The sequence below is a fragment of the Apteryx mantelli genome, chromosome 30, assembly GCF_036417845.1.
Source record: "Apteryx mantelli isolate bAptMan1 chromosome 30, bAptMan1.hap1, whole genome shotgun sequence".
NCBI classification, from domain to species: domain Eukaryota; kingdom Metazoa; phylum Chordata; class Aves; order Apterygiformes; family Apterygidae; genus Apteryx; species Apteryx mantelli.
In genome coordinates, this window is record NC_090007.1 from 4,749,916 (window position 1) to 4,771,595 (window position 21,680).

At 44.4% G+C, this 21,680-nt stretch overlaps 1 protein-coding gene across 5 annotated transcripts; it reads right to left on the reverse strand.

Moving 5' to 3' along the window:
* Nucleotides 1-78: 78 nt before the first annotated feature.
* Nucleotides 79-21,495, reverse strand: FZR1 (fizzy and cell division cycle 20 related 1). 5 transcript variants are annotated; one of them, XM_067312667.1, is made up of 14 exons: nucleotides 21,435-21,495; nucleotides 11,789-11,934; nucleotides 10,090-10,215; nucleotides 9,781-9,844; nucleotides 9,242-9,369; nucleotides 8,690-8,772; nucleotides 8,127-8,310; nucleotides 7,858-7,923; nucleotides 7,284-7,386; nucleotides 6,361-6,545; nucleotides 5,249-5,482; nucleotides 5,057-5,161; nucleotides 4,107-4,199; nucleotides 79-3,218 (listed from the first exon to the last, which is right to left on the reverse strand). In XM_067312667.1, exons 2-14 carry the CDS (start codon nucleotides 11,855-11,857, stop codon nucleotides 3,177-3,179), a joined length of 1,482 nt encoding a protein of 493 aa, XP_067168768.1. In that variant the 5' UTR covers nucleotides 11,858-11,934; nucleotides 21,435-21,495; the 3' UTR covers nucleotides 79-3,176. The 5 variants fall into 5 exon arrangements, with proteins under 5 accessions (XP_067168768.1, XP_067168767.1, XP_067168771.1 ...); XM_067312666.1 differs by having other exon boundaries at nucleotides 11,789-11,937; XM_067312668.1 differs by lacking the exon at nucleotides 79-3,218 and adding an exon at nucleotides 3,231-3,843 and having other exon boundaries at nucleotides 11,789-11,937.
* Nucleotides 21,496-21,680: the final 185 nt, after the last annotated feature.

The following is a 21,680-nucleotide window of genomic DNA, read 5'->3' on the forward strand; positions in this document are numbered from 1 at the left end:
GCATTCGCTTGCAGACTCTGCCGTCCCCTCCCCACATGGGCAAAGCCTCACAGATGCAATTTCCAGACAGCAACAGACTTAAATTCACAACTTGTTTAATGCCAGTTAAATTGCTTTACATGGAAAAGTTACAACGCTCTATATTTTCTCCACCGTATGATGCCTTATATATAACAATGCCACGAGGTTGCAGACTTTATCGCATAAACTCTGGGAGGACCCTTTGCTCAACCCGCCTGCACGGTTCAGTACTTACAGATCATACACCAAAAAAAAAATAAAAAACAGAAAACAACAAAAAAAACCCACAAGCTTACAACAGTTTTGCTCTTTTCCCCAGTTAACACACTGCAGCACGCTCCAGCCAGCCAACAGCGTCACACCACTTGCCTATATGAGCCGAGACATACGCACACACCCACAAACGCACACTCTTGCGGCAAAATACCTGCAGAGAGCACTGCTGGGAACTCCGCTCCTGCCTTGGCAGCTGCGAGCGGAGTGGGGGAAGGAGTTTGTGCCGTACTGTAACAGCTAAATCAATCTGAACAGCTCGTTCTCTCCGCGCTCGTTAGCCAAGCCGCTCAGCCACGGACCAGCTAGGGGTTGGAAATCGCTAGCCCTCCCTGCCAAACAGCATGGAAGAGGAAGTCACAGGCCGACCTGCTCACAAGGCAGCTCCAAAGCAAGAAAAGTGAGAAATAGTTTGTGAAAGTGCCCGGCAGAAGAGGAGCAAGGCGCCTGGAACAGAGCAACGAGGGGGCTGCCCCCCCTCGACAGCATCTGCGGGGCCCAGCTGGGCCCTGGGACACCAGGGAGCACCGAGCTGTGGACACGGGGACCACGCTGCCCATCTCCCCGGCTGCTCCAGGGACTCCTCGAAGGAAGGCACCAGTGTCAAAGGGCAAGAGGTGGAACCCGATCTCCAAGTGTCTCCAAGGGGTTTGCACATCAGCATTTCAGTAGGAGAGAGCCCAGAACACAGAAGGAAAGAAATCTACAGCAGCAGCTACCAGCCACCTTCACCCACTGGTGTAAGCAACCCCCTTTCCCAGGCTCTGCTGCCCCAAAAAGGGTGGCATTACAGCAGGACAGACACCTGTGACAGGCCATGACTCCCTGCCGCTGGCCTTTCAGTTCAAACCTGCTTCCCAACTTAAAGATCTGACTTAATTAACAACTCCTCAGTGCTTTTCAGTGGTCCTTCCACACCATCAAGTTTAACAACACCAGTGAACGTAACAAGCAACAGGGGAGGAATTGAGAGGCCATTAGACAATTTTTAACAAAGCCTCGTGCTCCTGCAGTAAGTACTACAATAAAGTAGTTGTGTTGAAATTGTGTTTTAGAAATTACATTGAAATTAGGTTTGTAGACTTGTGTTGAAATGATGTTTGAGGCAAGCAAGGCTACAATAAGTTGCTGTGGCTGCTGCTTTGGGCTTTCGAGATTCAGTGCTGTCAGCGTGCTACGGAGCAGGGAACTCCCGGCACACAAGCACCTCACAAGCACCTCCAACGCGCGGAGTTAGTGTCAAGCCACAGAGGAGCCCAATCCAGGCACTGGTGTAAATGGCACACTTGGTCAAGGCTGTAGTGAACAGAGCTGCGCTTCACTGCCCTTCTCCATACCAGCCTTCCAGTCTCAGAGGCTCACCCTAAGGATACTGGTGGCACTGCGGAGAGGCAGTTGTATTTCCACCTCCACCCCTGCAGTCTGGTTTCCAAAAAAAGAAGAAAAAAAAAAAGATTGCCTATACACTCTACAGAGAACGGGTCAAGGTCTATATACACAGCCAGGAAAATCCAAAGGAGAACAGGAAACAGCACTCACATCCAAATGTACTAGAGAGGGCACGAGGCAGGCAGAAGAACCAGGTGCACAGCAGGGAGAGCGTTGGCACATGTACAAAGTAAGACAGGAACAGGCTGCTGCAAGCGTAACAGCTTCTCTTTAAATTAAAAACAACACATACACACAAGTGCTTTGCATCACATCCCACTGCACTCATCACACAGGCTCCAAACACACAGGCAGGCACTCTCATCCCATACAACTTTAAAAAAGAAAACAAACAAACAAAACAAACAACAGGTCCCTGGCTTTGACTTGGAGATAAAAAAGCAACACTTCTTCCTTGCGTAAAAAAAGAAAAACCCCCTCACCCAGCCATGGTGTTTCCCCCTTCCAGCCAGAAGAGGCAATGCTTTCTTTGAAAAAGATCTACAGTAGTTGTTCTGTTTAACCACATCTCAACTGCTTTTGTCCTCAGAAAGACTCCAGAGCAACCAGCCTGCAACAAATGGCACCGTGGGAAGCTCCAAATACATTTTAAGACATTGTTTTTCCTCTTCGTTAACTAAAAGTTTGGAGATCAGCCTAGAACATGCAATAGCAATTTTAAAATTCTTTGAATGTGCTCCCTCAAAGGTGGGGCCTCTTTAAGTCTCCTTTAAAGTTTAGAGCACAAAAATTTATTTGTTTGAAGCCAGTTGTTAAGCGTGCCAACATTAAACTGTCTTACGGGAATGGTTGTATCAAGTACTGCAGTACCTGTTTTATTTGGAAAAAATGCGAAGAAAAATACGCAGTTCTCCAGTTTCTTCATGTAATGTAGATCCCAGGCTATAAACAATGTCCTTAGATATCAGAGAGGCTAACGCCCAGTCTGGAGTCTAGTCCCCTTGCACCAGTTGCATTGAACAAGTCTGGCTAGCTCCTACCTCCAGAGATGTCCATCCTAGGACAGAGGGACCCAAAGCAGCACATTAAACCCCTTCCCGCAAAGGCAAGGATACTCATCTCTCCTAAGAGGAGACAACACAGCAGTTGGGATGGCCTTGGTCCGGTCTTAATGGTCTGTATCGTACATGTTTTCTCCAGTATACAGAATAAGGGTTGGAGGATGCTGTTTTAACATCTCTTGTACCCGTTCCCCTTTACAGAGAATAAATCCATAAACCTTTGACAAGTCCCTCCCCTCCCCAACCCCATCCCAAATACTGCCCAATGTGGTTCACAAGCACATATTTAATTAGCATCTGTTAGATCCATCCTCCAGCGCCACTGACACTCACTCCCCTTCTGGCTGGTTGTTTGGGGTTCCATGCACACCAAGTTAGTGGTTTTATCCTGGTACGTCAGACTGTGGTCTCCTGGGTTGTAATACAGAGGGTTTACCGTATCCTGGTGAAGAGGTTTAGAACGGATACAGACTCCTGAAAAGAAAAGACAAAGCAAATACTAAGTGCAGAGCTCCCTCAAAGTGAATCCCAGAGACAGGCACCTCCACAGCACTGCTGCAATGTTACTCCACTCGCTCCTTTTATTACAAAGCCAGTGAGGCACCTCTAGCCCAAGGAACTGCTCTGCGCTCATCATTCAAAGTCCAGTACCATAAATGTTCCTATACTTTCCATTTCCCAATGATAACATGGAGTGTGGCAGAGGAATGTGCAATTCCCACAGCTTTGTGGGAAACTGTATCCTAGAGCCAACAGAAACCTGATGGAGACCTAGCAATAAGCACACCAGCTCCCCACAGATCGCTCCTTAAGATCTCTCTGCCACTCTTCACTGCCTCTGTGAGATACTCAGGAAAGTTCTCAGAGCTTCTGGCACAATCTGCTTTCACTGAAGGCAAGTTTTTAAGTGGCACTTCTCAGGACATCTCCACCCAAGCCACTCTTAAGTAGTTATGTAAGGAACTAAGGGATAATTATCTTCAAGGACACAGGCAGTTCACAGCAGAATGCCAGCAGGGAAGATGGTAGGCTCAGGGTGAGCTCCCTGCACCACTGCTCCTGGAAAGCCAGCAGCTTTTCATCGCTATGTTTAGCAGCCCTGTAACAGACAGGAGAATGACGTTCTGTCATACTGTCTTTGGTGCACAGAGGCAACCTTTTATTTCATTTGATGACTGCAAATCCCTTTATATCTCCGTAAGGTTTAACCCTTCACTGCATACATCCCTCCATCCATAGGAGAAATGAAGAGATCTTCAGAGGCAAGGCAGCAGAACAGAGCAAGCTCAGAACAAATCCACCCTCAAAGGCTGAGCCTACCTGCAGAACACAGTTGCACCCATCCACACGATGCATCCTTACCTTTGTTGAGCGAGTTTTACTGAAGACGTTCCAGAACCGCAAGGTTTCATCTCCGGCTCCTGTAACTATGGCCTCCCCATCAGGGGACATTGCCTAAGGCCAAGAGAGAACAACCTTTAATGACTATTACATTTTTGAGGGTGAAAATAAATCTTCATTGGAATGTATCAGAGAGATATAACTCTCCTTCCTACTTGGCTGACGGTGAGAAACCAAACAGCTACCTCTGCTTTCATGTGCCTTATTCACAGTCTCAGTAGGTGCCAATTTGAGCGCTTGCATCTTATTTATGAGGCTATGGAACACATGGGTGGAATTAACATAAAAAGGATTCCTGTGTTAAGAAATCCAAGCCAGTTGTAATTGAGGCTATTCCTCCCTGGATTATAAATATGTGCTAAGACAGGAAGTGTGATAGAACTGGCAAATGCCAGTAACATTAGTCACTTACGTTGCAACCTACTCACAGAGATGATAAATATGCTGATGCTATTTTGTAACAACGCCCCTCAAAGCCCCATGTAACAGTAAGAAAGAAGGTAAGAAATCAAGGTGGATTAACTGCACCAAACATTTTAATGCCAAATTGGGAGGACTGCAAGTGTCAAATTCTTCCACTGCTTGCAATCTCCAACAAAAAAACAGTGCAAAAGTCTTAACAGAATAAGAGAAGATGCTTGCGCTTCCTCAGAAGAGTTTTGGCAGGCTTTGCTATTCATTAATAAAGCCTCACATTTCCATAGCAGCAAATCAAAGTATCCCTTGCAGGCAAGAAAACCAGATACAGAGCTTTTTCATTGCTTGCAGGGCAACATTCTTATCTCTACCTAGACAACAGGCAGCTTACAGTGCCACTGGCATTGCGCTCTTTGGGTCTCTTCTCAGCACACACAGCCACAGACAAATGCACAGCTACAAGAGTTTTCACTCGAGACATGGCCATTGCTTACCAGATATAAGACTCGGTACGAGTGTCCTGTTAGCTTTGCTACTTGAGTTAACGAGGGATATTTCCAGACGAGGATCTGATTCTGCGAGTATCCATGGGTACTCACCTGAAAGGGGAGAAGGAAGTCAGAATCATGCTTCCTTGCACAAGAAAGCTCAGCAGCAGGACCGAACAGGGAGCAGGAAGAACTTACTAGCTCATTGGCATGTTTAGACCAGGCCAAGTTGCACACTTGCGACCCAGTGTCAATGCACTGCAAAGGCTGCCCGGTGAGCGTGTTCCAGAACCGTATGCAGCGGTCAGCTGTTCCACCGCCAGAGGCGAGGAGCCCATGTTGGTGTGGAGACCAGGCAATAGCTTTTACAGCTGCAAGATGCTCTGTGTATTGCTGGACAGGACTCAGGCTGGAGTGATTCCAGACAAGAAGCTGGAGGAGAGAAGAGATGTGACTGAACTTGCACCGCAGTCACGTGTCTTCAACACCCACAAACCACGATGTCGCAGTGGGATTGATGAGGGCGGTTGTGCAACAGGATGATTTCCCACAGCTCTGCCCAAGCACATGCATCTCAGTTAGCTATTTTAGCCCTGAAGCCAGTCCCTCCCTGCCACCGCACTCAACTGAGGGGCCATTTTACCACTGGGTAACAAGGAAACAAAACAGTCCTTAAGTTAAGCTTATGAAGCCAAAGACACAGGATCACTGAATACGAACCCAAGACTTTCTTTCGTCTTTGGGACTGGATTATTCCAGCACACATTTAGAAATATGTTTGAGTTTATTAGAAGATATTCTGAGCAGGAAGAACTTGGTACAGCTATGCTGTCACACATACACTGGGCAAATTCACTACCTAGCAACCCTTTCCAAAGGGCTCTGAACACTGCTACTTCATAACAGATGCTTCTTCCATATGGCGTTCAGTGAACTACAAGCCTGAGTTATAAGTATTAAAACTTTTAAACTCAATTTTCTTCTGCATATATAAGCATTATTACAACAGACCTGACTATACATTACTTAAACAAGATCAGGAAGTGCAGTTTAGGAGTAGGTTTGTTGAACTCAAAACCCTATAGTTTTAATCAGCCAAATATAGAAGCATAATTAAATTTGCCTTTTTGATTTTATTAGGGAGAGAAGAGACTGAGTAGACGTTTAGCAGTATTTATGGTTGGGAACAGTCTAAGGATTGAAACAAGAGCTCCTTCAGAGAGACTGATTATCCTTGAAGAAAGAAAGTCTGACATTTCTTGGTGAAGATCCAGAGATGTTGAGCCTCACATGACTAGCAAGAATTATACCTTGTTATCGTTTCCTCCAGATGCCAGGAGTTGGTGGTCTGTAGACCACTTGAGCCCACAAACTTCCTGCCTGTGGCCCTGGAGCCGCCGCTCAGACTGTAGAGGTGGGGTTCGGATGTCTCTCTGAAGGATCATTCTGTCTCGACTCCCAGAAGAAAGCTGGTCTGCGTTCCATGCCAAGGCACCTGCGATGCAGGCAGAGCAACAACATAAGAGTATGTTGCAGGAGTCCTGTGGGAGAAGGTAGGCAGAACAGCCACCACAGTTGGAGGAGGATTACAAAAATCAAGTGCTTAGGGAACTCCTTTATACCTACTCTCTGAAGTCCTAAAATAGCATACAAAGAAAGACTAAGCAGCACAAACTCATTCACGGCATCACTAATCCCATTTCACAGTGCAGTAAAGCATAGAAATAGAACTTGGAAGGTGTCTTGACTTCCCAAACGTTACTCCAGTGATCAGATCCACAACACCTCTGAGCAAAAAAAAAAAAAAAAAAAACAAAAAAAAAAAACAAAAACAAAAAACAAAAACAAAAACAAAAAAAAACAGTCCTTGAAGAATGAGAAAACTGGAAATCTCAGTGTAAAGCAGCCTGTTTGAGGGCTGAAACCAGAAGCCAGTAGCAGTAAAAAAAAGAGATGTTGTAACCAAACCTAAAATGTCTCAGACAGGGAGGAAACACCTGCTGCAACCATGCTGCAATAACCACTCAAGCACCACCACACCCAAGATCAGAACACAGTGATTACTAAGTGATAATATTTTAAAGACTGCGCAGAACACAGCAGGGGATAAATATCAATCATTGTAATTTTTGAATCCTGCTATTTCAAGCAGATCCCTCCTTTACAAGGGGGGGGGGGGAGTCAGTTTTAAAGAAACAGCACACCTGAGCCCTCCTGCCTCCCATCTCCTTACCAACTCTAGCCGTGTGCCCCTCCAGCATGGAAAGCTTTTTCCCTGCGGCCGCATCCCAGATCTGTACAAAGCCCTTGTGAGTGCCAACTGCTACCAAGTTCCCCTAGACAAACAGAAAACCCACAATCAGTAAAGCCATTAAGCAGAGGTGGACATAAAACAAAAGCCAGATGCAGAGGATAAAACCCACAAGATTAAAAACACACAGTACTTTTCCATCTCGCATTTTTTCCCCTACTGAAGAGAACCGGCTAGCCCAGCTGGAACATATTTATTGTGATATTTTAATTGTCCAGAGCTGGAGAAGTGAACTGTTTCTTTTCCCTTCCCATACATCTTATCAAATGCCTAGAGAGCCTCAAGCTAAAAGAGGTTGCCCTCCATCCCCTCTCATTCAGCAGAGAAATGAGTGCAGACAGGCAAATACATTTGCTCAAAAACATACAGGGAGCTTGGAGAAAGACAGGAAAATGACCCAAGAAGTCACAACTTCTGAGAAAGAGTTACATGGCTACAGTGATAGTGTCTGAATTTTAAGTCTTTCAGCTCTTGTGGTTGACAATGTTATACTGACCCGTTCTGACCAGCCCACAGATGTTACAGAATCTCCTTCCACAGACAGATCACACAATCGGGTTACCTTGAAAACAAGACAGAACGAAGTAAGAAACATCTGCTACCATCACACTATATTAGCAGCTGCCTGACAAACTAAATACTTGGGACAGAGCATTACAAGTGCTGAATCCCTTACACAGGGCATTCCACAGTTCTGAAAGATGCTATGGCTGGGAAAACACCTACAACCAGCAATTCACTCTCTGGATGGCAAACATCATTTACCTGGCTAGTACAAGCACTCCATAGGTAAACACAAGTCCCGAGGCCAACACTGAGGACGTTAAGAGAGGACCAGTCGACCAGGTTCAGGTAGAAGTCATCCTGCAGCTCTGGGGCATCCAGCACTTTGAAAGGAATCTTTGAGATTTTCCGCGTTGGTTTTCGAGGTGATCTTAGCAGCTTCTGACTGTTTACAAGAGCAGATACAAACACAACTACAGGATTTTACACATCACAGCAGACTGTACAGACTGCTATAGCCACTCTTTAAAGTATATCCACATTTCTATAGAAATGCACAAACAGAAAGAGGCTGCAAAATTCTTTCCAGCAAATAAGACTGGAAGGAATTAGGTTCACTGAAGGTTGGCCAAGAAGTATTAGGTATCTAAGCAGGTTGGGCATCTCTAGAAATCCTTAGAGAACTCGACTGTCCCTACTGCTTAACCTCCCCAGACTTCCAAAACTAATTCATATTGCTGTTTTGGTTGCCTTAGAACCCCAGAGAACCTCAATCCTCTGTCCCAACCCTTCCCTTCTGGCAGCCTGTGATGAATTTGTATTACCTTTTGTTGCTGACAGGAGACAAGGAATATGGCGACACCTCATTGCCATCATCTGGACTGGAGCGCTTTGTGCTGAGAGAATACTGCAGGAAGAAAATCCATCTAATAAGAATCTGAGCATGTCCAAGACCTAGGAGATCACTTGCAACACAGGCGCTGGTACCCAATGCCTAGCTAAATCCAACACCCACTGGCAGATTTCCTAACCTTTTCAGTTCCTCCCTTTTCTGGGTGCTTCAAAATCATACCAAAAAAAATCTCATCTCTGTTGTTTCAAAACCTTGATTTGGTCACTTGCCCACAGTTTTAGAGCGTCTGAAAAGCTTGGCCCCAACTCAGCTTCCTTGCCAGTATAGAAAAAGGAAGTGTGCAGCTTGCTGCAGACATTTGTGATTTCTTTACAGGCCACCAGATTTCATCACAGCTTATGTTAACAAAGTGACAACAATAATTCTTGCACTAGCAACTTGACAGAACTATGTGCTTTTTTCTTACAACATAAAGAAGGCACAGGCAATCCCCATTGGTTTTACTGCAAAGTTGTCAGCTTACGGTGAAGAGAGACTTCTTCTCCGGGGTGGATGGCTGCAGCCTCCTGTCCTCCGTCTGTGGGTCCTGAACTTTCTCAATCCCTGCTCCTAAGAGTTCATTCTTCAGCAAGGCAGAGTAAGCAAGGCCATCTGTGAACCCAAACAAGTGTTTAGGCAGAGAACTCCAAACAAGCAAGTAGCTCTGCAAGGAGCAACAGAGTGACATGCCCAACTTCTACGTTCACAGGTCCTCTTAATATGCTTGGGGCTCAAGTATGGAATTAGATTAGTAGCAAGATTCCCCTCCTTCCACTCCATAAGAAAAGTATTTCCATGATGTAATAGATCAAGGCATACAAATAACCTCTTGCTTTTCAGTTGCTCAGTCAGCAGCTTATTGAGAAGAACACTCTCGTGATGTGTGCATTTACCCCACAAACACCAGCCTGACTTTTTGCACAAGCATAGAAGTGCCAATGTTCATTTTTGATTTCCAAAATTGGCATCAGTTTGAAATAAAAAGCTGTAGGCACAGCATAAGTGGTAGAAAGAGGGTCTAACCTTTGCCATTGTCTGATGTAGCATCCTTTGCTTTTCTGTTTTGACTTGGTGATTTTTCATTTTCCTGAAAGGAAGAAACATGGTATCACCATAGCGAAAACTCACAATACACATAAAATACCAAACCGAGAAGTCTGCAAACAGGCTGCCAGGCTGTGGGCCAAGAGATCTACATTCAGAACAGTTCTTTTGGGGTAGCAGAAGACCCTGATACAGAAGATAAGCAGAACAATTCTGCCAGCCAAAATGAAATGCACTGCTTCCTCAATTCCAAGACTTTGAGCTTTAGGAGATGGGAGAAAAACTTACATTTATTCTGTGGAAGTTAATGCTCCAGTTGGCCCCAGCTCTTGAAGGAATAAATCTGTCTCCATGTTTACTAGGAGAAGACATTGGAGAATTGGAAGGTGTCAGTGTTCTTCTCATCTCTGCTACCTAAATTAAAGAATAAAAGACATGCAAGAACAAATGGTGGTCACGGTAGGGGTCTGAAAAACATCAAAATGGTTTTGTCAAAGCTAAATAAGGCTAGAAGAGCCAAATACTGGTTTATTCTCTTAACAGAGCTAGTGAGCACGCCGGTGAGCACGCCATAGTTCAACGGTCACTGGATCTTTTGTCAAAAGAGCAAATTAAGCAGCTTCTTTCTCACCACCCCTTCTCAAGTGAGCACTGTCATATACATACATAGAAGCCTGGAGTTGGGCAGACTCCTTCCGAGGTAAGCTGCAGGTTCCTTGACTGTGGTCACATTCTTTTTTCATAGAATAATTTACGTGGGAAAGGCCCTTTTCTCAGAACAGGGCTGATTTCAAAGTTAGATTGAGGGTCACAGTCTCACCCAGCTGAGTTTTCAGTATCGCCAAGGATGGAGACTCCACAAGCTCCCTGGACCCCTTGTTCCCTGAGGCCATCTTGGTGGCCTCTGTTGGCCTTGCTCTATCTTGTCCATCTTTCTTGTACTGTGAAACCCAAAACAATACATAACACTCTGGAAGTCATCTCACAAGGATGGAAATAATTACTTTCCTCAGATTGCTGACTAACTGTCATGAAAGCAGCCCAATTCACAGATAAACTTCATTGCCACAAGGCCATACTGCTGACTCAAGCCCAAGGTGTCCGCCACTCCTTTTCCACAAAGTTGCTTTATAAAGCAGTCAGTGACAACCTGACCAGTTGCACAGTATTATTCTGTCCCAGGTGTAGGACTTCACATTTACCTTTGTTGAGCCTGCCAGTTAGATTTCAGACTGCTGCCTGCTACTCTGAGCCCAGCATTCCTGCCAGATGACCACCCATCTTGCAGACCACCCATCTTGCAGACCACCCATCTTGCAGACCACCCATCTTCAATTTGGCCACAAGGATATTGGGCCAGACTGTCAAAAGTCTTGCTAAAGTCAGTCTAAACAACATCTACTCTCTCCCTTCATCCCTCTAGTTAACCATGCCTTCACAGAGGGCTATCAGGTTGGTCAGGCATGATCTGCCCTTGGTAAGTCTGTGCTGACTGCTCCCAAACACCTTTGTATCCTTCATGTGTCTGGAAATGGTTTCCAGAAGGCTTTGCTCCATAACCTTCCTAGGGACCAAGATATATAAACACCATCTTTCTTACTCTTTCGGACTTCCTCTCTAGATACTTTAGTCTCCAGTTTTGAGGCTGTTTTGTTAGCCTCCAACTTTTTGCGTTCCACGTGTACTTACTGAGATTTCTTAGTGCTCAACATAAAAAGGCATTAGGAAGCTACACAACGGTATCATGACCGTTTAGAAGACAAAGCTTCTAAATATATAAACTCAGTTTAGGTTGCAAAAACTGTGTTAAGTTATTTGGTCACTCCTAGAACAGCTCAGGAACTCAGACCCAGTCACAGCTCAACAAAAGATTCAGGTTTGCTTAGAAGAGGCCCCATACCTTTCAAAAGCTCAAGTTAAAACATTCACATGCAAGACAGACAACGACTTAATAGTCAGACTAAGATCATGGCATATTTGTACTTACACAAGGCATTGTGTTTTCATTCTGTATGTTGATTTGGCGTAGGAGACGTCTCTCATAATCCTGGTCCATGGTGGGAAGGATAGGGGGAGTTGGGGAGTTCAGCAGTCCCAGGAATTTATCTTCATGAAGTCCAAACAGTAGCTAGTCTGCTGCAAGAGTCAGAAGAAGAAAGTTACCAAAATATCACACCTTCTCATATAGAAGCCAGCCTCTTTAGCATCTATTTTCTACAGCTGACCAGAGAGGTTTAAGGTGCTTTTCAGATGATTAATGAATTAAGCCATTGCAGAAGAGCAGAACCGTGGCACAACATGTTCTGCCTTCAAGCTATTTAGCCTCTCTGTCCACTTTACAAGTTGCTCACACGCACAAACAACTGGCAGAATCTAAAAACTGAAGTCTAAGCCCATTCTTCAAACTTGAGACCACCTTCCTTCAAGAGCAGTGTTATCAAACTTCCGTGACAAAACACAGCACAAGGCTGCTGATGAGAGTGTTTTGCTGCATTATTGCCCTTGGTTGCTGATTCACATGCACAGGCAATTAGCGTTTTGCCTCCGATAGGACCTAAGCATATGAGAACCACAACAGGAGCACAGAGTGCAGCCTTATACTTGAGCTGAGCCCGTTCTTGTGAACTGCAGCAGCACAGTTTAGCAAGTGTTAGGTATTCAGGTACACAAAAATCACAGAGGCCATCTACAGCCTATACCACCACAGCCAGGTTTACACCCCAGACAAGAGGAACGACAGCAGCGCACACCACTACGCTGAAGCTAGTTTGGATACGTACAGCCATGCCACTGCAGAAGCACAGGCAGCTCCAGACGAGGTAGCCCACTGGGTAAATGCCTGATGCCCATGCTGCCCCAACTACTCCTCCTGGCTAGCAGAGAGTTTGCTCTGCTGTGGCTATGCAGACTATAGGCAATGTTAACCTATGCTGCAATCCACCTTACAAAGCATCTTTCAAGCATACATTTTAGGATAAGACTGCTTCATAGTCTAGCTTTGGCTGGCTAAATGAGAATGCACATTAGTTAACACTTCTGAGAGGATATGTAGTCACAGCCGTTCTCCAAGCTCTTAAGGTAACAGCACTATTAGCGCCCAGCCTCTTCCAACCTACATATACCTTATCCTTTGTCCGGAAGGAGGGAGAACTGACAAATAGAATGGACAGAGGAAGACTTCATCCCTCTGAGCACCTTTGCAACGTTCAACCCGAAAATTCAAGAGAAGAGAACAGAGGGTACACTGCACATCTCACCAGCTCACATTGATACAAAAATGCCAATACCAGAACCAGGCATGCCAGGTTCATCTCTCAATCCGAGATAAACATCTCCAAAGGAAAAGGTGGAATCTAACATGCACTCCACACAGAAAACCACAATACACAGGTATATGGAAGTTTTGCAGAACACAGAGTGATCTTCATTCACTGCTATTGTATAAACATTTACTGCATTTGGCTAGAGTCCCAGCTACACAAATGGAGTCGCCTCAAGATACAAACTTGTGGCAAAATCTGGGAGGCAACTGCACACCAACAGTTGTCCTGGGAGAAAGTCGTATAGGAACAGGCTACACACTGCCACGTACAGGGCCCACGACGGAACTGCCTGCAGCTACCCGCTGCCATCTGAACGAGATTTTCTGTGAAAAAGGCTTGCCTCTAAGAACAGAAAATCTGCCCAAGGTTTACCCTTAAAAACTGGAGGCATACTGCCAAATTAGAGAGGTTACAGCAGCACATGCTGTAAGCCAGTGAGATGCAAGTACTGCATTATTTTACAAAATCAGATTGAAAGCAAGATGATAAAGTACATGAACTCTGGACTACAGTCATCTATTAGCTAGCATAGCTACTTTCTTTTTTAATCAAAGCTGTCTGTTAGTCCTGGAACTTGAACTTCTAAAAACTACAGAAATTTAGGGACCTTTCTGTTTTCTTGCCATAAAACGTGCTAACACTTTTATAGAAGCATTCCTTAAATAGATAATGCCAAGTTGTTTTTGAGTACACCTGCTTACCTCTGTCACCCTCCTCCCCCAACTTATTATTTTTAATTTAAGAAATTTCTCCCGTATGCTCTTTCAGAGGCAAAATTGGAGAAATCTACTAAATTTGACAGTAATCAGTTTCTACTAAATAAAATGCAATGTCAGAGACGGGGCATTACTGAGTGAAAAGTTAGAAAAGTCCTTGATGTTATTAACAAAGGAAGTTAAAAAAAAAATTAATGCACCCCACAGCAAACACTATTCCTCACTTTTTAGTTTAGTTAACACTATCCTTATTCACCCATCTTCCAAATCTACCTTTGAGGCTAAGGGGATCTCTCAACCAAGCGTTTCAACACAATGCATTTATACACCATGGATAAAGGAGGAGAGCAGCTTGCAGAACCTGCACTAGGAGCATACATCAAATAGATGACACCACACATTTAAAGTGTTCTCCTAAAATGGCTCATCACAGTATTTGTGAGAGATCTATACGTAGTTACATAGCAAAGCAAGATTTTCATTTTGGCTATTAAACATACATATTAGTTTGTACAGTCTGGAAAGCCAATGAAAGAGCTCTAAAATTTTAGACTAGAAGTTATTTTAATCAGAAATACAGCATATGTAAACAACGAGAGAAGAGAGACTGCAAAAGCAGAACATGAAAATAATCCTAATAAGCCCAAAACAACCTTTTTCAGGCTTTAAGTGCTTCAAAATAAAGCATCAGCATAAAATTAATCGTATTTGAATTATACCAAGATTTCCTCTGCTCCCCTCAGCCCCATTTAAATTTAGGAATATGTTGCACCTGTACATTTAAAAGTTCTCCTGCCTTTGGTATTCCTCTGGTCTCTCAATTTCATCAGCAGAGGATCAGATCCTGCGGTCTCTCACCTTCAGCAGCATCTCTTATGTTTAACACCTACACACCCAACTACCTACATTTTTATGAACAGCTCAAACAATTCCATGTCAAAAAGATAGTCAAGGATCGTCCGACTCTTGCCCTGCTCAGGTAGGCCATGTCCAAAACAAAAAGAGTTCAGTTATGATGGAGCCAACAACAAAGCCTACCTCTGAGGCCACAACTTCAGCTCTAGCTAACGAATCCAAATAGGTACGGGCTGTCTCTCAAACAGCAAACCAACAATTTTGCAGAATAACTGCATTTATTTCCCTGCTAACTGCCTGGCATTCTGCATGCGGGTTTATTAAAAACAGATCCATATTGAGAAAAAACATTTATGTATTTGAATACATTAAAGTTGTGTCAATAAAAAGAACACAACATACTTTTGTTCGGCACCACCACTCTGCATAGAATTATTGTTCCAAAAGAAATGCTAACTACGATAAAATACAACCAACCCAAAGATAAGACTTAAGGTGCCTTAAGAAAACACTAAAATAGTCAAAATACACAAGTTCCTCTCCAGGAGTAAAGAACCCTTTCCCCTCCAAGCATAAACTAGCTGGTTAATTAATAACAAAATACGTATCCCAGAAGAATTCATAACAGACTTGGTTCCTCAAGATCTTTTGTTTCTTCAAGAAGATAACTTACAGTTCTTAAAGCAAAGTTCTGGGTTTTTTTTTTTCCCTGACTTTCAGGAAATTGAAAACCCACCCACTTTCACACATGAATTTAGAGATAGCAAGAGCCTACCCAAAACCAGAGAGGTTACTTTCTCTTTGCACTGATATTTAATAGCACCCCAGTGCTAATTTTGAGAGAAAACACTATTATTCAGGTGCCGAGCATCTAAAAGCTCTCAGGATGAACTCCATAATTTACAAAGAGGAAGAGGATGGAGAATGAGTAAATCACTTAGCTTCTAAGTCATGAACATCAGGGTTTTGAAATCAACCCCACATGTTCTAGTCTTCCAATGATCTATCCCAGCTAAACAGTGCTGCACTTCCTCTGTGCTAGCTCTGGCTCTTGTTTGACCCCCCTGCAAGTCCATCTGGCTCACTAAGATGACAGAAAATTAACTCAGCCCAAAAGAGTAGAAATTTTCTACTGGTTCAGTAAGCTGGATCAACTCATTGAGGGGTACGATGAGAGCCAAAGCTGGCACAAGGGAAGCAGAGAGAATGTGTAGCCAGGAATGGCCCTTTCTGGCAGGAGAAAGCTGTTGGATCAGTTAGCTCATGCTGCCTCACCCTGGAGTAGCAAAGAGTATTTCCAGTTATTATGGATTCTCTTATTTTCTAGCCTTTTGAACAAGCTGTAAGAAAACCAACAGTGCTAAAATACAGCCCAAGTCAAGCCTACTACAAATGCATACAGAACACTAAAGCCAGCTACAGAGTGCTACCATCAATGTCTAGTAGGAGCAAGATACTCTGCTCTTAGCCAATCTGAAGTAGAGCTACTCCAAATTTAAGCAACAGTCACGAAGTTTACCTATTATGCCAAACAACCATTTCTTTTTAAGTAACTAATCTTCTTTTAAAAGCAGAAGTAGTACAAAAAGCTAGAGCTTTGTGTAAATTTTACCAATGTTTACCTTTTTTAAATAATTACGCAATCTCTTATCCAATGATTTACAAAGGTATTAGTGTAAAAAAAAAAATTTACAAAAGTAAACCTTATATGAGAATAGCAGATTACACTTTAAGTGTGAGGCAATGAAGCTAATATTTTATTTTGAAATAAAGACGATTCTTCACAATCAGGTATTACAAAGAGACCATGCTAATAGCAACGAAAATATTACTTCTGTATCATGGTGACATACAAGACCTCCACCCTTATTTTGTTATACTTCACTCCTGAAGGCTGCAGAGATTCAATATTTCACCAATAAACTGAGACCTTACATCACTGCAGAAACTATTACATTGCATCAGTGTGTTTCAGACCGTAATGTTTAGGTGACTACTCTTTCCTTGCGGGTCCTGCAAGGATCTATATTATTTCTGCCTTTCCAATGCCTGTACAAGTCAAAGCATTCTGGGAACAACTTCCTCCTACCCAGGGAACTAACAGACCTCCTATGTAATCACTATCATCAACTCTACAATGTCCAAATGCCAAAAAGAAAAAACCCAACTTTTAGATGACCAACAATAGGCTCAGGCTAAACCCAAGTTCAATCTGAAAGGCAAGGTGACTCAAAGGAATTTTTCATCTCCTGCATCCACTCAACCTCCTGATTCATAACAGCAGTACAGAAACTTGAGATGCTGCGACTCTATACTAAGCCTAGAAGATCAGTGATATCTGCAGCTATTCACGCCTTCTTTTGCCTCCAGTGTCATAAAAACATCATCCCTTCCTCACAGGCAAGAGCCCAACCTGTAATTCAGACTGGAGGCGACAAATCTTTGACTCTAACTCACTGCATCTGCACCTACACTTGCAGACAAGCTACCTGACTTTCTACAGCCTTCCAGTCAGCTTCTGAAAGTAGTTCAGGGCTTTGCAAAGTCCTTTCACTTTTCAAAGCAACAAATAGCAAAAGTCCTAGCTAGGTGACAGAGGAACCCTGACCAACAAACCGCAGTGCAGCTTTGCTAGTTTAGGACAATTGAGGTCACAGAACCTTGTAGAAAGCCTGCATGAACCAAAGATGAAGTATTCAGAGCAAAGAGCTCTGGACAGAGCATGAACTTTTACATGCCAGCAGAAATTCAGGGTTAGAAGACCTACAGGAAACCCAGTACAAAACCTCCATCTTTGGAAGTGCCTTTACTAAGGATAACAATCTCTCTCCATTAATACACCTTCTTCTCAGTATACCATTACACGCCTGAAAGATTTTAACTAAGTCAGGAACAACAATAAAAAAGCCTTCCTTAGATGTAGGACCCCATCCGAGAAGAAGATTCCAGGAAATCTACTAAGAACATTGCTATTGCTACTTTTTTTCACATGGGTGACACTCAGATATTGTCATCACTTCCAGGATAGGTTTCTTCTCCTCCCCCCCCACCCAAATCCCACTGCTCTCTGGGGAGAAGGAAAGAAGGGAGGCTGACAGAGTAAAGTCTGCCATGCCATACTCAAAGACAAGTACATTTTCAACTCTTCTACTCGTGATTCAAATACAAGTGTAAAGCTCAATTACAGAGATCAGACCATAGGAACTAGCAGATCCCCTCAACACACACACACACAGTTGTATACATGTAGCAGCCCGGCCCCTGGCTGCAGGATTTCCAAGTTTGCTTCAAGCAGCTTTTAATAAATCAGGAAAATTGTATGTTTGTTACTTTATCTTCGCAGATCACCTTTTCATTCAACACACATCTCAATGCAGTTTACAACAGTCTATTAGGAGTGCAGGCTTTATCTAAGCAGACCGGTCATGACAATCAGGTACTCAGCAGGTGATCTCTCAAAAGCATCACCATTAAACCCTTTTTATTGCCTATATATAGCGATTATTTCTTCTTTTCTCCTTTTTCCTGTCTCCCTCCATAAATCAGAGAGATACGCCTGTTCCTAAGGAGGTCGAAATACAGAACAGAGTCTTTAGCGGTGCAGGAAGCCGTATGCTGGGAAATACACTCAGCATTAAAACATAACGCATCCTCAATGCCAGGTCACTTCTGTGTCATCTCTTGCCTGTGGGTCAAAAGGCAATCTCTGCACGTAATTAACAGATAGCCTCATGATAGGTTCATATATTATGAAGATAAAACAAATAATGCAGGCAGCATATAAAACAAACACTCCCTAGTTTTAGAGATGCATTATTTAGCAAACGTACCTTGATTAGACAAGGAGCGACTCTTCCTTTTTTCACTGTTGCATAGGCTTAATTAAAGTTCTGAAGGATGAATTAAAAATCTGGTTCAACACTGGCAGATCATGCTCTAGAAATACTAAGACTGAGTACCGAACAGGTTGTTACTTCCATCTGCTCTGTTGCTCCTGCTGATGTAATGAAACAAGTTACTGCTGTCTGTGCTTTTGCACTAGGGAAGCAGTAGGGCAAAACAGGTATGAAATGCTATTGCCTTCTGCAGGTGGTAACAGACATTCCCAAATGCCAGGTGAGGAACTGGGCATGATTTCCTCAAATTAGTACATGACATACAGGGGATACAAGTTAATCTTGCAAAGTTCTGTTTTGAGATTTCACCTCAGTCCGTGTCATAAGATGCACCAAACTGGTAAGTCCAGATGCTGCTACCCTATTTGCCCCACAAGACAGAGGGCACAATCAAAAAAACCCACACAGCTTTCTACATACTACCCCACCACCGTATCTTTACTAAGATACGAAAGCTGAGCTATAGGCAATCTCTATCCATCCAGTCTTTGGCCTCTGCCAAGACAGCTGGCAGACAAAGCAGAGGGCCAAATATGCCAAGAGCAGTTCTATTTAGATTGTCACCTGATGGCAGCTTTCCCCACATAAACATGCATTTTGGAAAAGCCACTGTACAGACAGTAGAAATAGAGATTTACTTCTGGCCAGGCATCCACAACCATATGGTGGTGTTCAGTTTGGTGACTACCTAGAAGACATTTAATATATTCTGTATTTACTGCATGTACCACAAGCCACTTAATGAAAAGGAAGTGGGAATGCAAGGAGTGCAGTACTTAAGCTTTAAGGGTACGGCATCTTAATAAGAGCAGAGCTTTCCCCATGTTAAGTGTTCTAGGCTCAGATAAGACTCACTTAAGAGTAAAGAAAAGCATGAGAGAAAGTCTACTGTATGCGTGTTACAGCATTTTACAGAATCTTTAGGGCTTTTTTACTTTTAGTAGCATAGATACACAATAGGACAGAGTATACAAACTTCAAGAGGTAGAGGAAAACCAAGAGTGTCTTTTAAGCACAAAACATGAGACATCCTTTCTTCAAGGCACTGTATCTCCCAAATAGTACTTTCACAACATTTACCTGCCCACAGATTGCTGAGCTCTGAAACAGTCCAAAGTCTATTTTTCAAATAGCTACTAGCATACAACTTTCATAACATTGCTTCCTTTTACAAAGATACAAGAACCCACAAAATACAGTTATCTGATTATCTTCTCCAATGTCTCAAAACAAAGTACGAACAGTTGTTAAGAGCATCAGATCTAGATAAAAAGGTCTGCTTTTACTGCAAGCCTTATCAGAAGTCAGTACACTAAAAGCCAAGATTAAAAATTCACCAGCAGCTTTGTTTATGGAGCTTTATTGGAAAAGCCAGGCTATTCAAAAGGTCTGTGCTTTATCATAAGGTTTAAACTACCGAAGATGCAATGGTACCCCGGTCAAGTCACAAAAAAAAAAAGAGTAAGTCATAGAATTTAGAAAATGCAGCAGCCTCAGTCAACAGCCCAAAAAATTCTGTTTGCGCATTAAAAATAAATAATAATAATAAAAATCAATCTTTTATATGAGATGCTGTTACCAGCTGGCAAATTGCTCTCAGTGAGGAACCTTAGGCACAAAACACTAGGCTAGCATCATTAAATACACTAACTCAATAAAACTCAGCACTTCCCAAGCAAATGAGCACAATGCCTTCAGGAGAGCAACAAATCAAGTAAAATTCATCCAAGCAACAAAGCCCAAGACATCTTTGATAGATGACTCCAAGATGATCTGACAGACTTCGTTTAGCTTTAATGACTACTGCAAAAAAATGCTCACTCTCTCACCATGCACGGATGGATGCTCAGTTCATGTTTTTAAGGCTTAAAGTCTGTAACTCACTGAACATGTGTATTGCTTTCTATTTGCAAGACATTAACAACACATTAAAAACCTAATGAGAGACACAAATCGGTATTCACTTCCCTCAGACCACCGAGGAGCCATCAGAACAATGACATATCACTACCTTATGTCATATATAAACAAGCAACTTATGGTAAAAGTTTCTGTAGCAGGTTACTAGTTCCCTTACTAGAATCCACAACACAAAAATCTCCATCACGGCTACCACTCATGTTACCAATTTGACCAAGAAACCGGAGTACTGCGGAAGGCAGCAGCTGACCCCTCCTCTAGCTCTAAACAAGTCTTTTCAAGGCAGGTCAGGGAACGCTGGCTGAATAAAGGGTCTATTGGAGGCCTTTTAGCAGCTTTGGGCAGAGCCACACAACCATCTCGAGATGGTTCAACAGACACGTCAAAGTTCCCGCATCCCCTCGGCGGGGCTGCGGCGGGGGCAGGTTCAAACAGCCGGCACACGCAGTCCTCCACGCGAGGCGGCCTTATTACAGAAGTCAACACGGCGCGGTGACTTGTGAGCTGCCTCAGAGCGATTAAGTTTCGGCCTGTCAGGCCTGACGAAGCACCATTAAAAAAAAAAAAAGAAGAAAAATAAAAGAAGGTGGGGATGGGGGGGGGGGGCGGCACCGCTGAGGAGCGCGGTCACGTCGGGCGCTGAAGCGCACTCGCTGCTCAAGACCGGCCGCAGCTCGGGCACGGCGCGGGGAAAGGCCCCAGGGCCGGGGAGGCCGGGCCCGCCGCCCCGGGGACGGACACCGCGGGCACCGGCCGGGCGCACCCGGGCGAGGCCCCGCCGCGGCGCGGTGCGGACCCCACCAACCCCGGCCGGGCTGCGGCACCGCCGGGCCGCAGCCGGACCCCGCCAGACCCGGGCCCGCCCCCCAGCTCCGCGCCGCCGGAGCCGTGACACCGGCCCCGGGCCCCACCGCCCCCCTCACCTGCGCGGCCGGCGCGGCCCGGCCCGGCCCCGCTCCGCCTCCTCCTGTCAGTCTCCGCCGGCCGCAGCGCTGCCCAATATGGCGGCCGCCTGCGAGCGGGCTGCCCCCGCCCTCCGCTGCCGCCCGCGGCCCCGCCCCCGCGCGGGGCATCACGGGAGCGCGTCCCGCCCCCTCCCCGTTCGAATCAATACAGGAAGCGGCGGGCGCGCTCGTCGCCCTTAGCAACCGCTGCGGCCTGGCCGCGGC

Coding starts and splice junctions, on each gene's coding strand:
- FZR1 (XM_067312667.1), bottom strand. CDS start 11,857: ATGGACCAGGATTATGAGAGACGTCTCCTACGCCAAATCAACATACAG. Junction 8,773..9,241: donor AGAAGAAGTCTCTCTTCACC/GTAAGCTGACAA, acceptor TTCTTCCTGCAG/TATTCTCTCAGCACAAAGCG. Junction 8,311..8,689: donor TCTCCTGTCAGCAACAAAAG/GTAATACAAATT, acceptor TCTTGTAAACAG/TCAGAAGCTGCTAAGATCAC.